Source organism: Cupressus sempervirens, chromosome 10 (assembly GCF_028749045.1).
Source record: "Cupressus sempervirens isolate cs-2001-9-10 chromosome 10, ASM2874904v1, whole genome shotgun sequence".
Taxonomy (NCBI): domain Eukaryota; kingdom Viridiplantae; phylum Streptophyta; class Pinopsida; order Cupressales; family Cupressaceae; genus Cupressus; species Cupressus sempervirens.
The window spans coordinates 2,170,217-2,186,294 of NC_143127.1; the positions used below are offsets into that span (position 1 = coordinate 2,170,217).

At 30.8% G+C, this 16,078-nt stretch overlaps 1 protein-coding gene across 2 annotated transcripts in view; it reads left to right on the plus strand.

The window, feature by feature from the left end:
* Positions 1 to 4,799: 4,799 nt before the first annotated feature.
* The window catches only part of LOC149532256 (uncharacterized), a 273,508-nt gene continuing 262,229 nt past the window's right edge, over positions 4,800 to 16,078 (plus strand). For both annotated transcript variants that reach the window (XM_089802976.1, XM_089802977.1), the window contains exons 1-2: positions 4,800 to 5,241; positions 5,507 to 5,659. In XM_089802976.1, coding sequence (XP_089659102.1) covers positions 4,826 to 5,241; positions 5,507 to 5,659 — 569 coding nt within the window. In that variant the 5' untranslated portion in view covers positions 4,800 to 4,825. The remainder of the gene's footprint in view (positions 5,242 to 5,506; positions 5,660 to 16,078) is intronic.

The following is a 16,078-nucleotide window of genomic DNA, read 5'->3' on the forward strand; positions in this document are numbered from 1 at the left end:
ATGAGATTTCAAAGGGAGTTCTCATAAATGATGAATTAGAATCAAACTAATAATATTTTCTCCAAATCTTTCTTCACATAATGACATGTTGTGTTTTCATCAATGCCAAAGAGGGAGATTGTTGAAAACAATTATTCAAAATGTATATTTTCATTGATGTTACACAAATTTCACACTCTAACCTAGCATAGTTAGTATAAGTCAAGCTTAGTCGAGCACCAAAGATGATTCTAGTGTCAGGCGAGTAGAAATCAATGTTAACTAAGTTTGGTTGGTTTGCAAAGAAATTAGTGTTAATTGAGCTTGTTCAGTCAACAAAGAAAAAGTTAGTGTTAATCAAGTTGGGTTAGTAATTGAAGGAAGTTCTATATTAACCGAGTGTTCAATCTAGTGTTAGCTGACTAACAATAGATTATGATGTATCCCAAACCCTTCAAAACAATAACACAAAAAAACTACACAACACAAAGTTTTAGAATGCTAGATTCTTCATTAAAATTTTCCAACTCTACAATGTCCTACAATGAAAGAAAACAACTACTTATTATAATTTCAAAAATTACAATATTTGGCATATTTTTGGGAAAAATAGATTTTTCCATTTTTGGTAATCTTCAAAACCCATCCTTTGAATCTCATTTTTTCCCAAGAAATGACTCAAATTAAGGCGAGATGAATTACCAATTAATCTACAAAATCAAGAATATGATTTCAGATTTATTACAAAAACAACTTTCTCAAAAATTAGAAAAAAACCACAAAAATCCAATTTTGGAGGTTAAGATTATATTTTAGGCTCTCAAAGAAATATTGAAACAGCCACCAATCAGCAAAGATCCATCAACAATACAAATAACTCTTCCTCATGCAAATGCCTGTACAATTTTAGCAAAAACCCACATTCGAGTCAAAAGTTATGACCCTTAGATGCTCCTGCATCAAATTAATTTTGTTAATTATTTGGTCAATACAAGCTAACTAAATGGATGTCTATTGATGTTTTGAAAGGGTTTACAAGCTTACTTTTCCTAGCTTATGATATATAAGAAACGTCGAGATGTGGGGATAAAATAAGAGTATGAAGTTGAATAAAATGATGGATATGTGAGTGAAGTCAAGGCAGAGTAGAAAATGTGAAGGTTAAGCTACATGAAAATATCTAATTAGGAAGAATCTAGATATTAAGCCAGAATGGTGATCTGAATTTGCAAAGTTAGTTGCTTCATCAATCAGATCAAACTTGTTAGAGTGGGGTTGTCATTGCACCAAAAGTTTGATCTGTCAATGCTCGATAAAACCACTCAAATTATTGTATAAAAGAGGCAATTAAGCCCTTGTCACAAATCCCAAGGGGAGCATTGAACAAATTTCCAGCAATCTCCTCCTCAGCATTACCTGAGGATTTGAGGATTTGAACATATGACCAACCTCTAATACCACTTGTTAGAGTAGGGTTTCATTGCACCAAAAGATCAATCTATCAATGCTTGATACAACCATTCAACTTATTGAACATGGGAGGTGGTTAAGCCCTTGTCACAAATCCAAAGGGGAGCATTAAAAAAATTTCCAACAAAATTTTTGTTGCTTTCTAACCATTGTAGCAGTAAAGAAATCTTTTAATATAGTTGACTTAATAGTCATTTTCTAAATCCTCTAACATGCTAGCATTTCTTGATTGAAGTGTCTAGAAAGACCTCTAATAAGGCCACTCCTAACAAGCTAATTCAAATCCTCAAATAGGGTCACACTTAACCAAATGTTTTGTAACCTTTAATGAGGTTGGCTCCTAATGAGGCACACTTTATAAGAGTGAAAATTGTAACTATTTGCATTAGCAATTTTTCCTCAGTTGGGTTTCTACGTTAAATCTTGGTGTCTCATGTGTTCATGTTATGTGATTAATGCTTTATGTTTCTATAACTAAGTTACTAAAGGTTAAGACACAATAATATCTTAAGATTTCTTTGTTGACTGAGTTACAGTGATTATCTAGTTCTAACCAAGAAGTGCAAGTATTTGGTTTAAGGAATAAAAGTTTGTGTTGAAATTTAAGGGACTTGGATTTATTTTTGTGGTAATTGATTCACCCTTCCCCTCTCAGTTACTCCTCTTACATTTGAAATAGAGTGGTTGTATCAGGCAATAATAGATTGATCTTTTGGTGCAATAGAAACTACACTCTAACAAGTGGTATCAAAGCTTGGTCACACGTTCGAATCCTCAGACCCTTGGGTAATGTTGAGGGGGACATTGTTGAAAAAATGTTTAGCGTTCCCCTTGAGATTCATGACAAGGTCTTAACCACCTCTTGGGTTAGCACACAATAATTGGGAGACCAAAAAGGGGTATAAGTTGCCACTTTATTTCTCAAATCAGACAAATCTAAACGTCGGCAAGAAATTGAAGATAATTGGACTCAATATTTAAAGATATGATGAAAAAAAATGTTGTGGCCATCCAAATTTACTTTCTAAACTACTAACTTTTATGTTAAATGGTGGAATTTAAGGTTCTAAAAAAGGGGAAGCACACAAAGTTATCTTATTTTTTGAGTGAATTTATAATATAGTGTCGAGTGTGCTCCCCCTAAAATATTTTTTAAAAACTTGAATTTTTTTAATCTCTCTAGTGAGGAGTTAGCTAGCACTATGTAGTTTATACAAAAAAAAAAAAAATGGTAATTCTTTACTCTATATTTGATTTATTATGAATTTTTAAAGTAGAGCCATCTCAAAAATATGAAATTTTGTTGTGGTGCCCCTATAAATCATTGAAGATTAATTGAAAATAAAAATTTTGTTTTTGAACTGTGTAGAACGGAGTCTAGTTTCTAAAAAAGTAACTTGTTGCAAGAAATTATGAAAGAGCAAAAATCTATCCCCGGAATACTGCAAGTTGGTTTCTAATAAATAATAGACATAAATTGAAAAGAAATTAGTGATGAAAGACTTAACATAATTCAAATTCAAAAAATATATATGGTTAGATAGCTAACAAGGAAATGCAAAGCATGGTGTGTATGCACTATAGTGCATATGTGCTATAGTGCATACACACTATATCTTCAATGGGGGATGACCAAAAAGTGATAACTTTTTGGTCCCCCATCTTTGTGCACACTCTCCTATGTACTTTAAGTTGATTGGATGTACTAGGCACTAACAGATCAGTCTTTTGGTGCAAAAACAACCCCTCTCTACATAGCCACCATGCTACCAATAATCAAATAAAGTTCAATGATACCCCCTTGTCATAACACACCACCTCTCCCATTCAAACCTTCTCCGACTCATAAAGAGAAGTGACCCCACAAAAAAGAAAAATAGGAGAGGAAAACAACAACTTAATATACAAATGTTCTATCCATATCAAAAGGAATGTCCCTACCTCCATAGAGAACTCTCTGCATGTATAAGAGACCCATGAAAGGAGGACAACATAGAAGAAAAAGACCCTCAACAAAAGATATGAAAAGTCAAGAATGAGAACCTAGGGAGAATCCATAGAGTCTACATCTTCTTCTTTTTTTAAAAGCTTCACTACAAGCTAAGAGAAAATCACCATATCTAGATCTAGTTGCTAGAGACACCCAACAAAACAAGGCTTGTGGCATGGAATAAAATTTGGGTCATCTTCATCCTCATCTAAGTCTCCTCCTTAATAGTGCCCCTTGAAACTCCTTTGCCTCCCAAAACCCTAGTTTGATTCCTCCCATTCTCACTCTTCATCTAATTCATTATTACTTACGAGATTCCTTGATAACATTTAAAGCCTAATGTTAGTCTTATGTTGAGTTGCTTTAGAGTGACATTGTATCTTTCAAAATAGTTTTTCCCATGTCAATCATTGTGTTTTGATATGCTTCTTTAGTATTTGTTTTCTTATAAACAGGTAATAAGCATTTTTTTTGCCACAATCTCCTTCCATATATTTATGTAAGAAATGTATTCTACATGTCTCTATTACCTTTCATTTTGACATACACAATCTCTTAAATAGATAAGACAAGCTTAAGAATCACAATTGTCACCAACATATATTAACAATTACCTACATTAATCTTTTTAATGTGATCTTTTTCCATTCATTTTAAAATTAATATAAGTTATTTTCTTTGTAAAAATGATGCATGACCCCAATTCAATTAAAAATTTGACTTTCACTTCATAACCGACTGATATAAAACGATAACCCACCAAACACGTCTCCTCCACGCAACAAGCATTTAAAGGCACTGGTGTGTCTGTCGTGGTAGGTTACGTGAAAGGCGGCAGCGATAGTGAGGAAGGTGTAGCCCGAGTAAATAGCCTTAGAAATCACGACCGTCACACGCCACGCAATAATATCGGAAGAGAGAGAAAGATGGAAGTGGGACAGACATGGAGCGTTTGCAATCAATTCGGCAGCAGACTATGAGAAAAGGCGAGCTTTCCCAAGTCAACAAATGATAACGATCTACACCATAATCACCACCAGAAGGAGGACAAAAACAAAAAGAAAATCAATCATCTCAACCCTTCTTTGTTGTTTGTGTTTGATTGAGCTTCAAGTGGCTCTTCACCCCTCACCCCTCTCTGTACTAAACCCAATTCCAATTCCACTTTATGTCAAACTAAACATTCATTTAGCTGCTCTTCTGACAGGTGACCTTCAGAATTATTCCATATTCTCCACATACCCACTCACCTTCCCTTTCCCCTTCCATTTCCTTGTCGCTTCGCTCTGCCCGCATGCCCACTGTCTCCCCTCCCACTCATCTGACCACTTATAAACAAAAAGAAAAGTGGGTTTCCATCACTAGAGAATACCCAGAGGGAGGATCATGGAGAGCTTACCCAATGGCAATGGCATTGGCAGCACCATTAATCCCATGCCTATGCAGACCATGTTCATGCAGCAACCTCCCCCTCACCCTCACCCCTTCAATGAAAGCCTCCAATTTGAGCCCCATGATTTCATGCCGCGCAACACCAACACCTTTGTCCATTCTGATCATCTTCTGAACCAGAGAACCCATAACCCTAATCATAACCATAACCATAACCATGTCTATAATGAAGCCTCTTCTTCTTCCTTCATCTCACCCCCTCCCACTTCTTCTTACTTTGCAGGATGTTCTTCCAGATCGATTATTCCAGACATCGCAGCCGGCGCACCTCCCCAATCTTTCGACCATGACTTCCATTCCACCACAGCCGCAGATGTTAACACTGACCACAAAAACATGCAGAGTTTATGGTAATATGTTGTTCAATTAATATTATCAAAATATAAGTTTGTTAAAAGACTATTGTGTGTATTTTTAGCTTCAATATTTTGAATTACATTCAATAATCTATCATAAGAAAAAACAGTGCAAGAATATTTGGTCTAAGCTTAAATTAGGGTATGAAATCCGTCATAACCCTCGGCCACTGTAGCAGTTTTTGTGTAGCTTCATAACTTGCAGTTTTATTAGAAGATGATGAATGAGGGATATGATTGATTGCTTGATTGATTGAAGGTCGCCGGCGGGCAAAGTGAAGGCGAAGACGAGGAGAAAACTGAGGGAGCCGAGGTTCTGCTTTCAAACGAGAAGCGAGGTCGATGTTTTGGACGATGGATACAAATGGAGAAAATATGGTCAGAAAACTGTCAAGAACACCCTTTATCCCAGGTACTCTTTTCATCCACTGCTTCTCTCTCTCTGTCTCTGGATGTGGGCATCACCCAGGGTTTCTTAAACTGGGTAATCTGCCTTTATAAATTTACACACCATACCAACCACAATTTGATGCAGAAGAAACCGATTTACTAGACTTAACAACTCACAGTATCCATTAATGGCCAAGGATAAACGTGAAGTAATAGGGTTTGTGTTTGGACAAATGTATGGGAATCCACGCACAGTTGAGGAAAAACTATCAAGCCGAAGTTGAGAGTACTTTTCGGTATCCCCAAACTGCCCTCCATTATAAATTTGAACTGCAGAATGTATGATAACTCTATGTTTTCTAATCTAAGATTATATCTGAAATGCAATATCATGTTAGCTATAAGTAAAACTTGAGCTACAGACATTTAGATTTAACAAATGTTAGAGTAATCTTTACTACAGTGGGAAAGACGTGACAAACAGATCGCTAGCTAAATCACGTTTGCGCTCAAACTGCAAAAATGGTAAAAGATTTAGAATTAGACTGGAGATTTAAGGAGCAAGATAGTTGGCAATCATTCAGGTGAGACGCATATTGATTAATATACGAAGGCCAGGAAAAAATATAAGAATCATTTTAAAAATTGATTAATTTACTATTCAAGGTACAGTATTTGTTTTCTATTACATATATGACCAGAGTGATCATGTTGGAGTGATAAGCTTCAAGTTGCAAAACTCTGAATCTGTAAAATGAAATTGTTAGGAGAGAAGACCTTTAGACATATATTTAAAAAATTCCCTCATCTGTTAAATAGATTATGACTGAATTAAAAGTATAATTATTTTGATAATATTTTATATATGTATTATAATGGGCAAATGAAATTTTGATAAAGGGTTCAAATGACTTGTAAATTTCAATCAAATAAATAATACTGAATTAAAAAAAATAGAAAGTTATAATATTACATATTAATAGAATCTTAACAATTTTATTTGGAAGAATTCTCTTTATAAGAGAATACATTATTATACATGATCAATAGTCCATCAACTTAATTTAATAATAGATTAACATATACATATACATATACATATACATATACATATATATATATATATATATATATATATATATATATAATGATGACCAATACTTATAATAGTATATGTTAAAAGATCTTTTAGAATATATACAATCATCCTTTTACTATTTATATTTTTAACACTAAAAAATATTAACAAAATAATTTATAAATTTAGTATACTTGTTATTTCATTGAAGTATTCTATATAAGGAAGTGGTTACATCAAAATATACATGTGAAAGATGTTGAAAGATATCAATCTTGAAACATTCACTATACTTGAATCACAAATTGAATTTAAAATAAATAGTTTCGAATGATATTTTCTCATGCAACAAATCACACATTTTTTGAATTTATTTTACTTTAAAAATATTTGAAATTTACATTTTTGTTTATCTTATTCTAAAGGAACTTTCATGAAAAATAATATTATTTAAATATATAGTATAAAAATATTATTTGTATATATAAATATCTATTACATAAATAGATATATTTACTTAATAGGATTTTAAATGTTGAAATGACTTCTACAATGACAATAAAAGTAAAACATACAGTGTGAGTGTCTTAACAAAATATTATGTCTATTATATTTTATCTTAAACTTAAAAATCTATGCAAAATTTTTAATTTATTTTTTAATATAAATAATATATATGAAATGTTATCTAGGTTTTTATACTAGCATGAACAAAAATATTAGTTATAATATATTACATGAGTTCATCTTTCAAGAGTATAGTTTGTAGGAAGTTCCAAGTGAAGACTTATTTATTTTACTTAGCATAATAATTAGCTATTTAGTATTTTATTTATCTATTATAATGATGTTCTTAGAATTCTTGAATGTTATTTTAGAGAGGGAATCTAGGCAATCTATTAATATTACCCTGGATAACCTATTGTTCCATTTCACTCATCTATTTGGTAAAGATAAATTTTGTTGAATAGATAGCTCATAGATCTAGTTGAGTTAACATAAAAAGTAAATGAGTTTAATATATTTAATCAATTAATAGATTTTTATGGGATAATAAAGTAATAATATTGAGACTTATTTACTCATTACCCTTCTAACACTTTACCCTCCTTCCTTTCTTATATCAACCTCAAATTTAAATAATTGACCCTCCTAATGTTTGACCTTACCCAAGTTAATCTATAATAGTGGAAATTCAATTTGTCTTATTGTGTTATCAAGAATACCTTTCTTATGTGACAATATTCCTATTTATTCTTTTTAAGAAGTCCAATTGATACTAATATCATTTTTGGATAATAGGCCTTTAATTTTGATGTACACCTATGATAAGGTAACGGAATCATACTTCTAGAACATTTATGTTATTTTTACTTCCTTACCTCAGTCTTGTATGTGAAGACACTTGTCTTCAAACAATACGAGAATATCGATAAGGGCCTATTTTTTTATTACAAGCCAAGAAAATCACTAGTTCACACTAGATGATAAATGATCTTTGCTATTAGTCTTAAGAGAGAAGACTCTTAAGGATATTATTTATTATATTTTAAAATTTTAATCATACTAGAGTATAGCTTAACTAGGTTGGTTTATGATAGACTTTTTTATATTTAAAATAATTACTTTAACCAATTATTACCTAATAAGGTTATATTATTCCTTGAGGGTTAGAATTATCTAACTATTTTTTTAAATGTTTCTAGTTATAGACAAAGAATAAAACTCAAGGTTGCATAGATACATGAATATGTTAGTATTCCATTTATGATCTTGCCCTAGCATTTTTCTCTTAACCTACATCACATTAGCTCATCCCATAGGTGAAATAACTATCCCTCTCCATCATGATATTAGAGATAGAACTTACTACTCAAGCATGGTCTTTACTTAAGGTTACAAACTAACCTAAGGAAGATAATATTGACCCCAATCCTAAAATCCTTAAGAAACTTTTTCTTTTCAATTTTTTTGAATTAAACTAAATGTTATATTTTTATTAAAAGTAATCCTAATAAAGTTATAAGAACATTAAACATGCATCACACATTTCCTAAATCAATAAATAAAAATAGAAATATATTATTTTAAACATTTTATATTGAAATAGTAGGAAAAATATTGTTATTCTTGTTTTATTAAAAATAACATGGCATATGTAGATATGTTGAATTTGGAATACATTCATTACTCTCTTTTTCATCTGAGGTTCAAAACTTCTTTGTATAAGAGCCAAGGGCTAATGGTTTTACTTTTTTTTTTTTTTTTTAAAGCTATATTCATTCATTTAAGTGAAATATGATATATAGACACATTGATGGAGTTCTCATTAGTCCACCTTAAATTTTATCAAATTTATAAATATACTTAATTAACCTTTTCTACATTTATTTTTCATATATCTTATGGGTTCACTTACACATATTATAAAATTATTGAAATAATATTATTATATTTAAACCATATTCAAATTAAATAAATATATGAGTCGACAATTAATTGCAAAGCTATTTTAAGTTAATAAAAATGTTTGATTTATTAAAGTTATATTTAATAAAAACAATCTACATTAAATTAATTTTATCTCAATTCATGTTTATATTTATTTTAACGATTATCTTTAAAACTTACTATACAATCTATACTTGTAACTAAATAATCTATTTTACTTCAAACTAGAATTAAAATATATATATATATATATATATATATATATATATATATATATATATATATGTATATGTATATGTATATGTATATGTATATGTATATGTATATGTATATGTATATGTATATGTATATGTATATGTATATGTATATGTATATGTATATGTATATGTATATGTATATGTATATGTATATGTATATGTATATGTATATGTATATGTATATGTATATGTATATGTATGTATGTATATGTATGTATGTATGTATGTATGTATGTATGTATGTATGTATGTATGTATGTATGTATGTATGAACGTATGTATATAATGATAATATAAATTAATATACATTAAGAATACTTATAGGCATCTAAATTCCTATTGAATAACATTCTATAGTATTTTTGTTTAAGCATTGAGAACCTATAATTTTATTAAAAGTAGGAGCACCTCATTACCCCAAAGTTCAACATAGGTCAAGAATGGGATATTTAAGTTATATGTATATATTGTCTTTCTAGACCAAAAATGATTTAATAATGCTACCAAAATCCCATTAGTGTAATTGCAGGGTTATGGTATCAACTAGTCCTAAAAGTTGTCAAAAGTGTAAAATTTGTCATTTTGGATAAAAATGGTCAAAAGTGGAAGTCTAGGGATGAAATTTATTGTTTTAAAACATTTTTTATTCATTAAAGTTTAATGCATCCATTTAGAATTGACAGGAGAGTGCAAAAAGGGAAAATTGTATAAAAGTTGCAAAAATGCATAAAAGTGTTGGAAATATAAGAGGAGTAACTAAGAGGGGAGGGGTAAATCAGTTACTAAAAAATAAATCCTAGATCCCTTAGATGTTAGTACAAAATAATCTCTAAAAACTGAACTATGTTGTTGCTCGGCAAACATACAGAAAAATGTTGTGACTCAATAAATGCTAAAATTGCTCAGCAATTACTTAACATGAATCTATTAAGATGTTATCTATGATTACTTATTACTTAGTTGCAAACACATAAGAGAAATAGCATGAACACATTTGGCACCAAGATTTAATGTGGAAACTCAATTTGGGAAAAATCACCAATTGCAACTAGTTACTATTTTTCACTCTTCTAAAGTGAGCCCTATTAGGAGCCAACCCTATTAAAAGTTACAAAACACACTGTTAGGTGTGACCTTGTTAGAGGATTTAATCACCCTATTAGGAGTGGCCTTGTTAGAGGTCTTTAGACATTTCAATAGAAATGCCACCTTGTTAGAGGATTTACAAATATCTATTAAGCCAACTTTGTTAAGAGATTTAGATCACTGCTACAATGGTTAGAGAGTAACAATGACATGACCTGATTTGGATGCAACTAGATTGTTGATTACAGATCTCAATTCTAGCTTGTATACTTGATCCTTCTCGATCGAATATATCTTTTCAACTTCACAAGGATAACCTGCTTTATCCTTCTAATTCACTTCCTCTTAGCATCATTAGATCTTCAAATATCTCTCATGCATTCACACACTTCTAATCCTCAACTTGATCTTATATTTATATCTTTCATATTGCCAAGTCAGCTAGAATACAACTTAGAATAATTAATATTTATCTTCTTATTGGCTAGAACCAACAGATAAATCAATTGAACTCACTATGTCAAAACAAGAAAATCCTTCGTTAGTCAACCCTACCTGGTAGAAAGTAACTTAGAAATGATTTTCCTATGTTAACCAAGTGAACTTGGTCAACACTGCATGCTCACAAAGTTCCTTTGGTAACTAAGTGAGCTCAGTTAATATTGGTTCCATCCAACATTTCCTTCATTAAACGAGTGAGCTTGATTAACACTCAACTTTCACAAACTTTCTTTTGGTGCTCAAGTGAACTCGGTAGTTACTACCTTCTGAACTACGAAAGCTCTAGAATGCTCAGTAGACACAGAAAACTATCTTCAATGCTCGAGTGAGCTCAAAATACACTGACTAGTGATGATATGACATTTTGTGTAACATCAAGAACAATACATAATTAATCAATTGTTTCAATAAAAATTTGTCAAGCAACTTTGAAAAGTTGCTCGACAACTTCATGTAATGGGTAGTTGGATCATTATGAAGTTATTGATCAAATGGGATGCATAAGAAAATATTTTAATATTATGTAAATACTCTCAAAATCATGTGTTGGTTGAGATCGTCAAGTTGGCAACAATAAAAAATGGTTTTTTCTACAATAGTCATAGTTTTGGCTGCTTGATCACAAGCCCTTTTCATGGTGTAAATTCAATGCATTATTATACTAATCAAATAGAGAGACTAAGACATTAAACTATCTCCATTTTTTTTCTTATTTTTTTATTAATCCATTCCATACTAGCGAAGATATTCATTGTTTTTTTTAAAACTGACACATCCCACCTAGGGTAACCAATGAACAAAGTAAATTGTAGATTTTTGGTATCTAACATTGATGTAGGAGTTTGGTATCCAATAATTTACTTTGGTAAGAATGTGGGAGTAGATTCATATTTTATTTTTGATAAGTTGTAGAAGACCATGAAAGCTCTTCCATGTGCATTGAACTAATGGAACCTTGCATTTGTTGTCTTAGACTATACAATGGCAGTAACATGAGGGTTGGGGGAAAGTTTTTTTCACACAGTCAACTTTGAAGGGACTTATGGCTTGAATGATGCGTAGGAAAGGAGTGTCATATTTTTATAATTGATTAAATGTTAAGGGAACACAAAATAAATTGTTTAAGGTGATTGTCTCAGAGAAAAAAGTTGTCATTGTCATAGTATGGCAGTAAATTGTTATGAGATTAGCATGAACCAAAGTTGGATTGGCTGAGTATGTTGTGTCATGAAAAATTTCAACAATTTTGTCTAATTGTGAGAATCCTTTGGGAAAGCATATACCACCTAATAAGGACTAAGGAAGGGTGTGTTTAGAATCATAAACTTGAGTGGGACAATCACTACTGAGATGAATATATATAGGGGTTGAATGGATTTTTGTATGTTGTCAAGGGTATTGTGATGGTTTGGGAAGAAATCCTAAAGTCACGAGTCTTATCAAGGGATTAAGGATCTAGTTCAAAAAATAAGGATTTGATGGAAGCATTTTTTTTACTATGGGAGATGTGTGATTAGTTTTGGAAATAAATGGGTCATAGATGGTTAGATATATTAGTGAGTTTGTATTGAGTGCATTGGAGAATGGGTGTGTTCTTTGGAATTCATGTGAAGGAAAGGTGTTGATAAATTAGAAGACAGAGAATACCTTGTTAGCAAGTTTGCAGCTAGTGTGGTGAATGCTCTAGATCAAAATGTACACAAGTAGAAATATCAAAATTGCATAGAATAAATAGATGTAAAAAATAAGAGAGATGGAGGAAAAACTATACTAATGAGATCAATATCCAAGAAAAATTAATCTGCTACCTGTAATGAATAACCCTCTTCAACTAAGTAAGTTAAAAATTGATATAGAAGCATGATCTATAAGTAGACAAATAGAATGATAAAATTTATTTTCTTTGTTTTCAAATATCAGCTACTTTATCAATGTATTACTAACAAAAAATTAATTAATCTCACACTTCATTCGATCTTCAATCTACATAAAATTTGATCTTTAATTAATTTTAAATTTTAAATTATAATTAAATAGTAAACTAATTCTACATGCTTTTTAGTCATATATTATTAGAAACTTTTATCCATTCACAATGGTATTGTGCATAATAATTTCAAATAATATTTTTAATATATAAAATAAGTTATTGTATTAACTAACTTTTCATTTACAAACATTAATATGTATTGTATGACTTATTATATTTATTGATTTTATATGAATTTCAAATTAAAAATATATAAGATTTATGTATTAAATAAATTTAGTTGTGTATTAATATACACATAAAACTAATAAGGATATTGTTTATATTAAATTATACTTAAAAAATTTATAAATTTGAAAATATATACATTTTAGTTTTAATTATTAAATGGTTTTTGATATTGTATATTAAAAAAATTAAATAATATATTTATATTAAAAATTGGAATAAATTATTTTTATCTTTTAGATTTTAAATATGCAAGTTTCTTAGAGGCTCATGCTTAAATAAGGTTAGTCAAGGAGCTTCATAGGTACGGGACAAATTGTATTGTATGAAATAACCTCATGTATTTTAGAAGTTGACTCTCTTTATACTTTGTTGTTTTTTATGAAATGGGAAGGAAGAGGGAAAAATAATTTCAATTGAACTAGGGAGTTGTGCCAAATATTTAAAAACATTCGAGTTTCAATACAAAAATCAACAAATTAAACCCAAAAATTGAGCATTAAACATGTGTTGAATCTTCATTGTAGGCAATAGAAAAAAGTGGTAAATTCAAATGGAGATAGACAAGAATGCAAATATCTTCATTTGAGAAGCACCCACTACAACTCACAGGATGTGTTTTTATTATCTCGCTAAAAATCTATTCAATGAGAATCTTGAAAAAATAATTCAACAATGACATAGTATAACTTCAAATCATAAACTATTACATATTATTGAAGGAGTTTGAGACATGACTCAAAGACTTACATGTTCATTATTTAAGATATAAAAGTTAGAAATCATAGCAAATAATTTAATCACATTCATCTAGAATCAACACTAAGCTTTTAAATAAGGTTTGAAAATAAGGTTATAGCTATTTTTAAGTGTTCTTCTTTTTAAGAATAGTAAACAAAATATCCTCAAAATTCTTTCCCCCAAAATAGATCCTTTGTACAATGTCTCTATAGGCTTAGATCATAGTTTACTTGATCTGAGCCTAAAAATGTAATAAAAAAGGAGCCTTGCATTTTGGCCATGTGTAAGCATCATCATGGCATGCTCTCTTGGTATATCAATCTCTCCATCATTGTTCTTGTTCTATGCAGATAGCATGGGCACCATATGTACCTTCTTCAACCTCCACACCATTGCGAGGAAATAAATTTATAACCCCACTCATAGTGATAAATCCATTTTGATGCATTCGTGGAAGTTTAATTTTTTGATAAAAACTCTCTTAGATTTTCCATGAGCTAGAGAAGTGATATCTTTCCTTGAAGAGTATAGATCTATTGACTTACATGACCACATCTTGGACATGCATATCACAACATGTACTTTTTATTTTTTGCATTTCCTTTCAACTTCCAAAACATGCACAATACTAACTCATGTCACCTTCTATAGTAAGTGACCTAGTGCAAGGATGAGTGAGCCTCCAAATGAGGTGACCAAACCCCTAAAAAATAATCACACAACATAAACACAACACAAGAAACAAGATCTGATAGAAAATCCAACTCTTTATTTATCAAATAACTGATTGCATGCAATTTTCTAGGTTGTAAAGTCTTCCTAGTTACGACCAAATACAAATAAACTACAACAACAATTCTACAATATCTCACAAGATCCAAATAACTCCCTATCTAGCCTAGATCTGTAATAGCACAATAATCTAGAAGAAACACCAAGAAAGATCTAAACTTGTACTCACAAGCCAGCAAACAATCTTCTTATTGTGTAGGCCCACACTCAGCTACTAGCTCTACTAAAATTTTCTCCTCTTAGCTACACCTCTCTAGTTGACTTCTAATTCACTCCCCTTGACTCTATGATACTACCTAAACCCTCCTTTTACACTTCACAAACAAGAGTTGGCCTATTGCAAATTGAATCATGTACAACCCATAATATGCCTTAGTCATCTTACAACAATCATTAAATGCACATAGGAGAAATAACCAAGACCCAAATAGGTCCTCACACATCCCACGGTTGATCCACATCATGATCACATGCTACACATATTAAATGCACCAAGATGTCTAATCAAATATCCCAAGAACATCATATTGATGAGCTAAAACACTGACCATCGGATGAAACCACTAAGCATACCAAGTATACACCTAGCAAGAGCATCCATTGAGCTCCCACAAACTTATCACTAAGTACTAGTTCTATCGAGATGAATATCAATCGAGCACCACAAGAACCATCAAGTTCCTTCATTCACTAAGTTCCTTAGGAAATCTACAACCAAGAACTACTCCAATAGTGACTAAGCATCACCTTTTCTTCAACCGAGTTCTCCAATTGCAAGGTCAAAACTAGTCCAACATATAAGGTTACCGATCACCCTAGGATGCTCATGCATGAGTAAGTGCATATTGAAAGGTAAAATCCCAAAGGAAAATGAGCTTATGGATGCAATATAACCTCTAGACTATTCTAGATCAAGGTTGTGGTAGATAACATCTAAAAACTAAAAATATATTAATAATTATTAAAAACTTAAATCATAATGATTACATATAATTAAACAAAAATTATGATTACATGTAATGATTCCATCCTATATACTCTTTGGCCATGTGACAACACCAAGTGATGTTAAATCGATATCACGTCTCATTTTACCCCCCATAGAATCCTTAAATATTAGTCCTATTTGGTTACATATTCTTAATATCCTCCTTCATTACTAGCTTGAGTTTTATTTTGAATCGATTAGTAACTCATTAAGAAACCCTTTTTCTATTAATAAAAAATATTTTGATTTATGAACACAAATTATGTGTTCATATTAGTAGGTCTTGACACCTTAGGAGGCGCTATAAAAGTAATTTTAAGCACTAACGA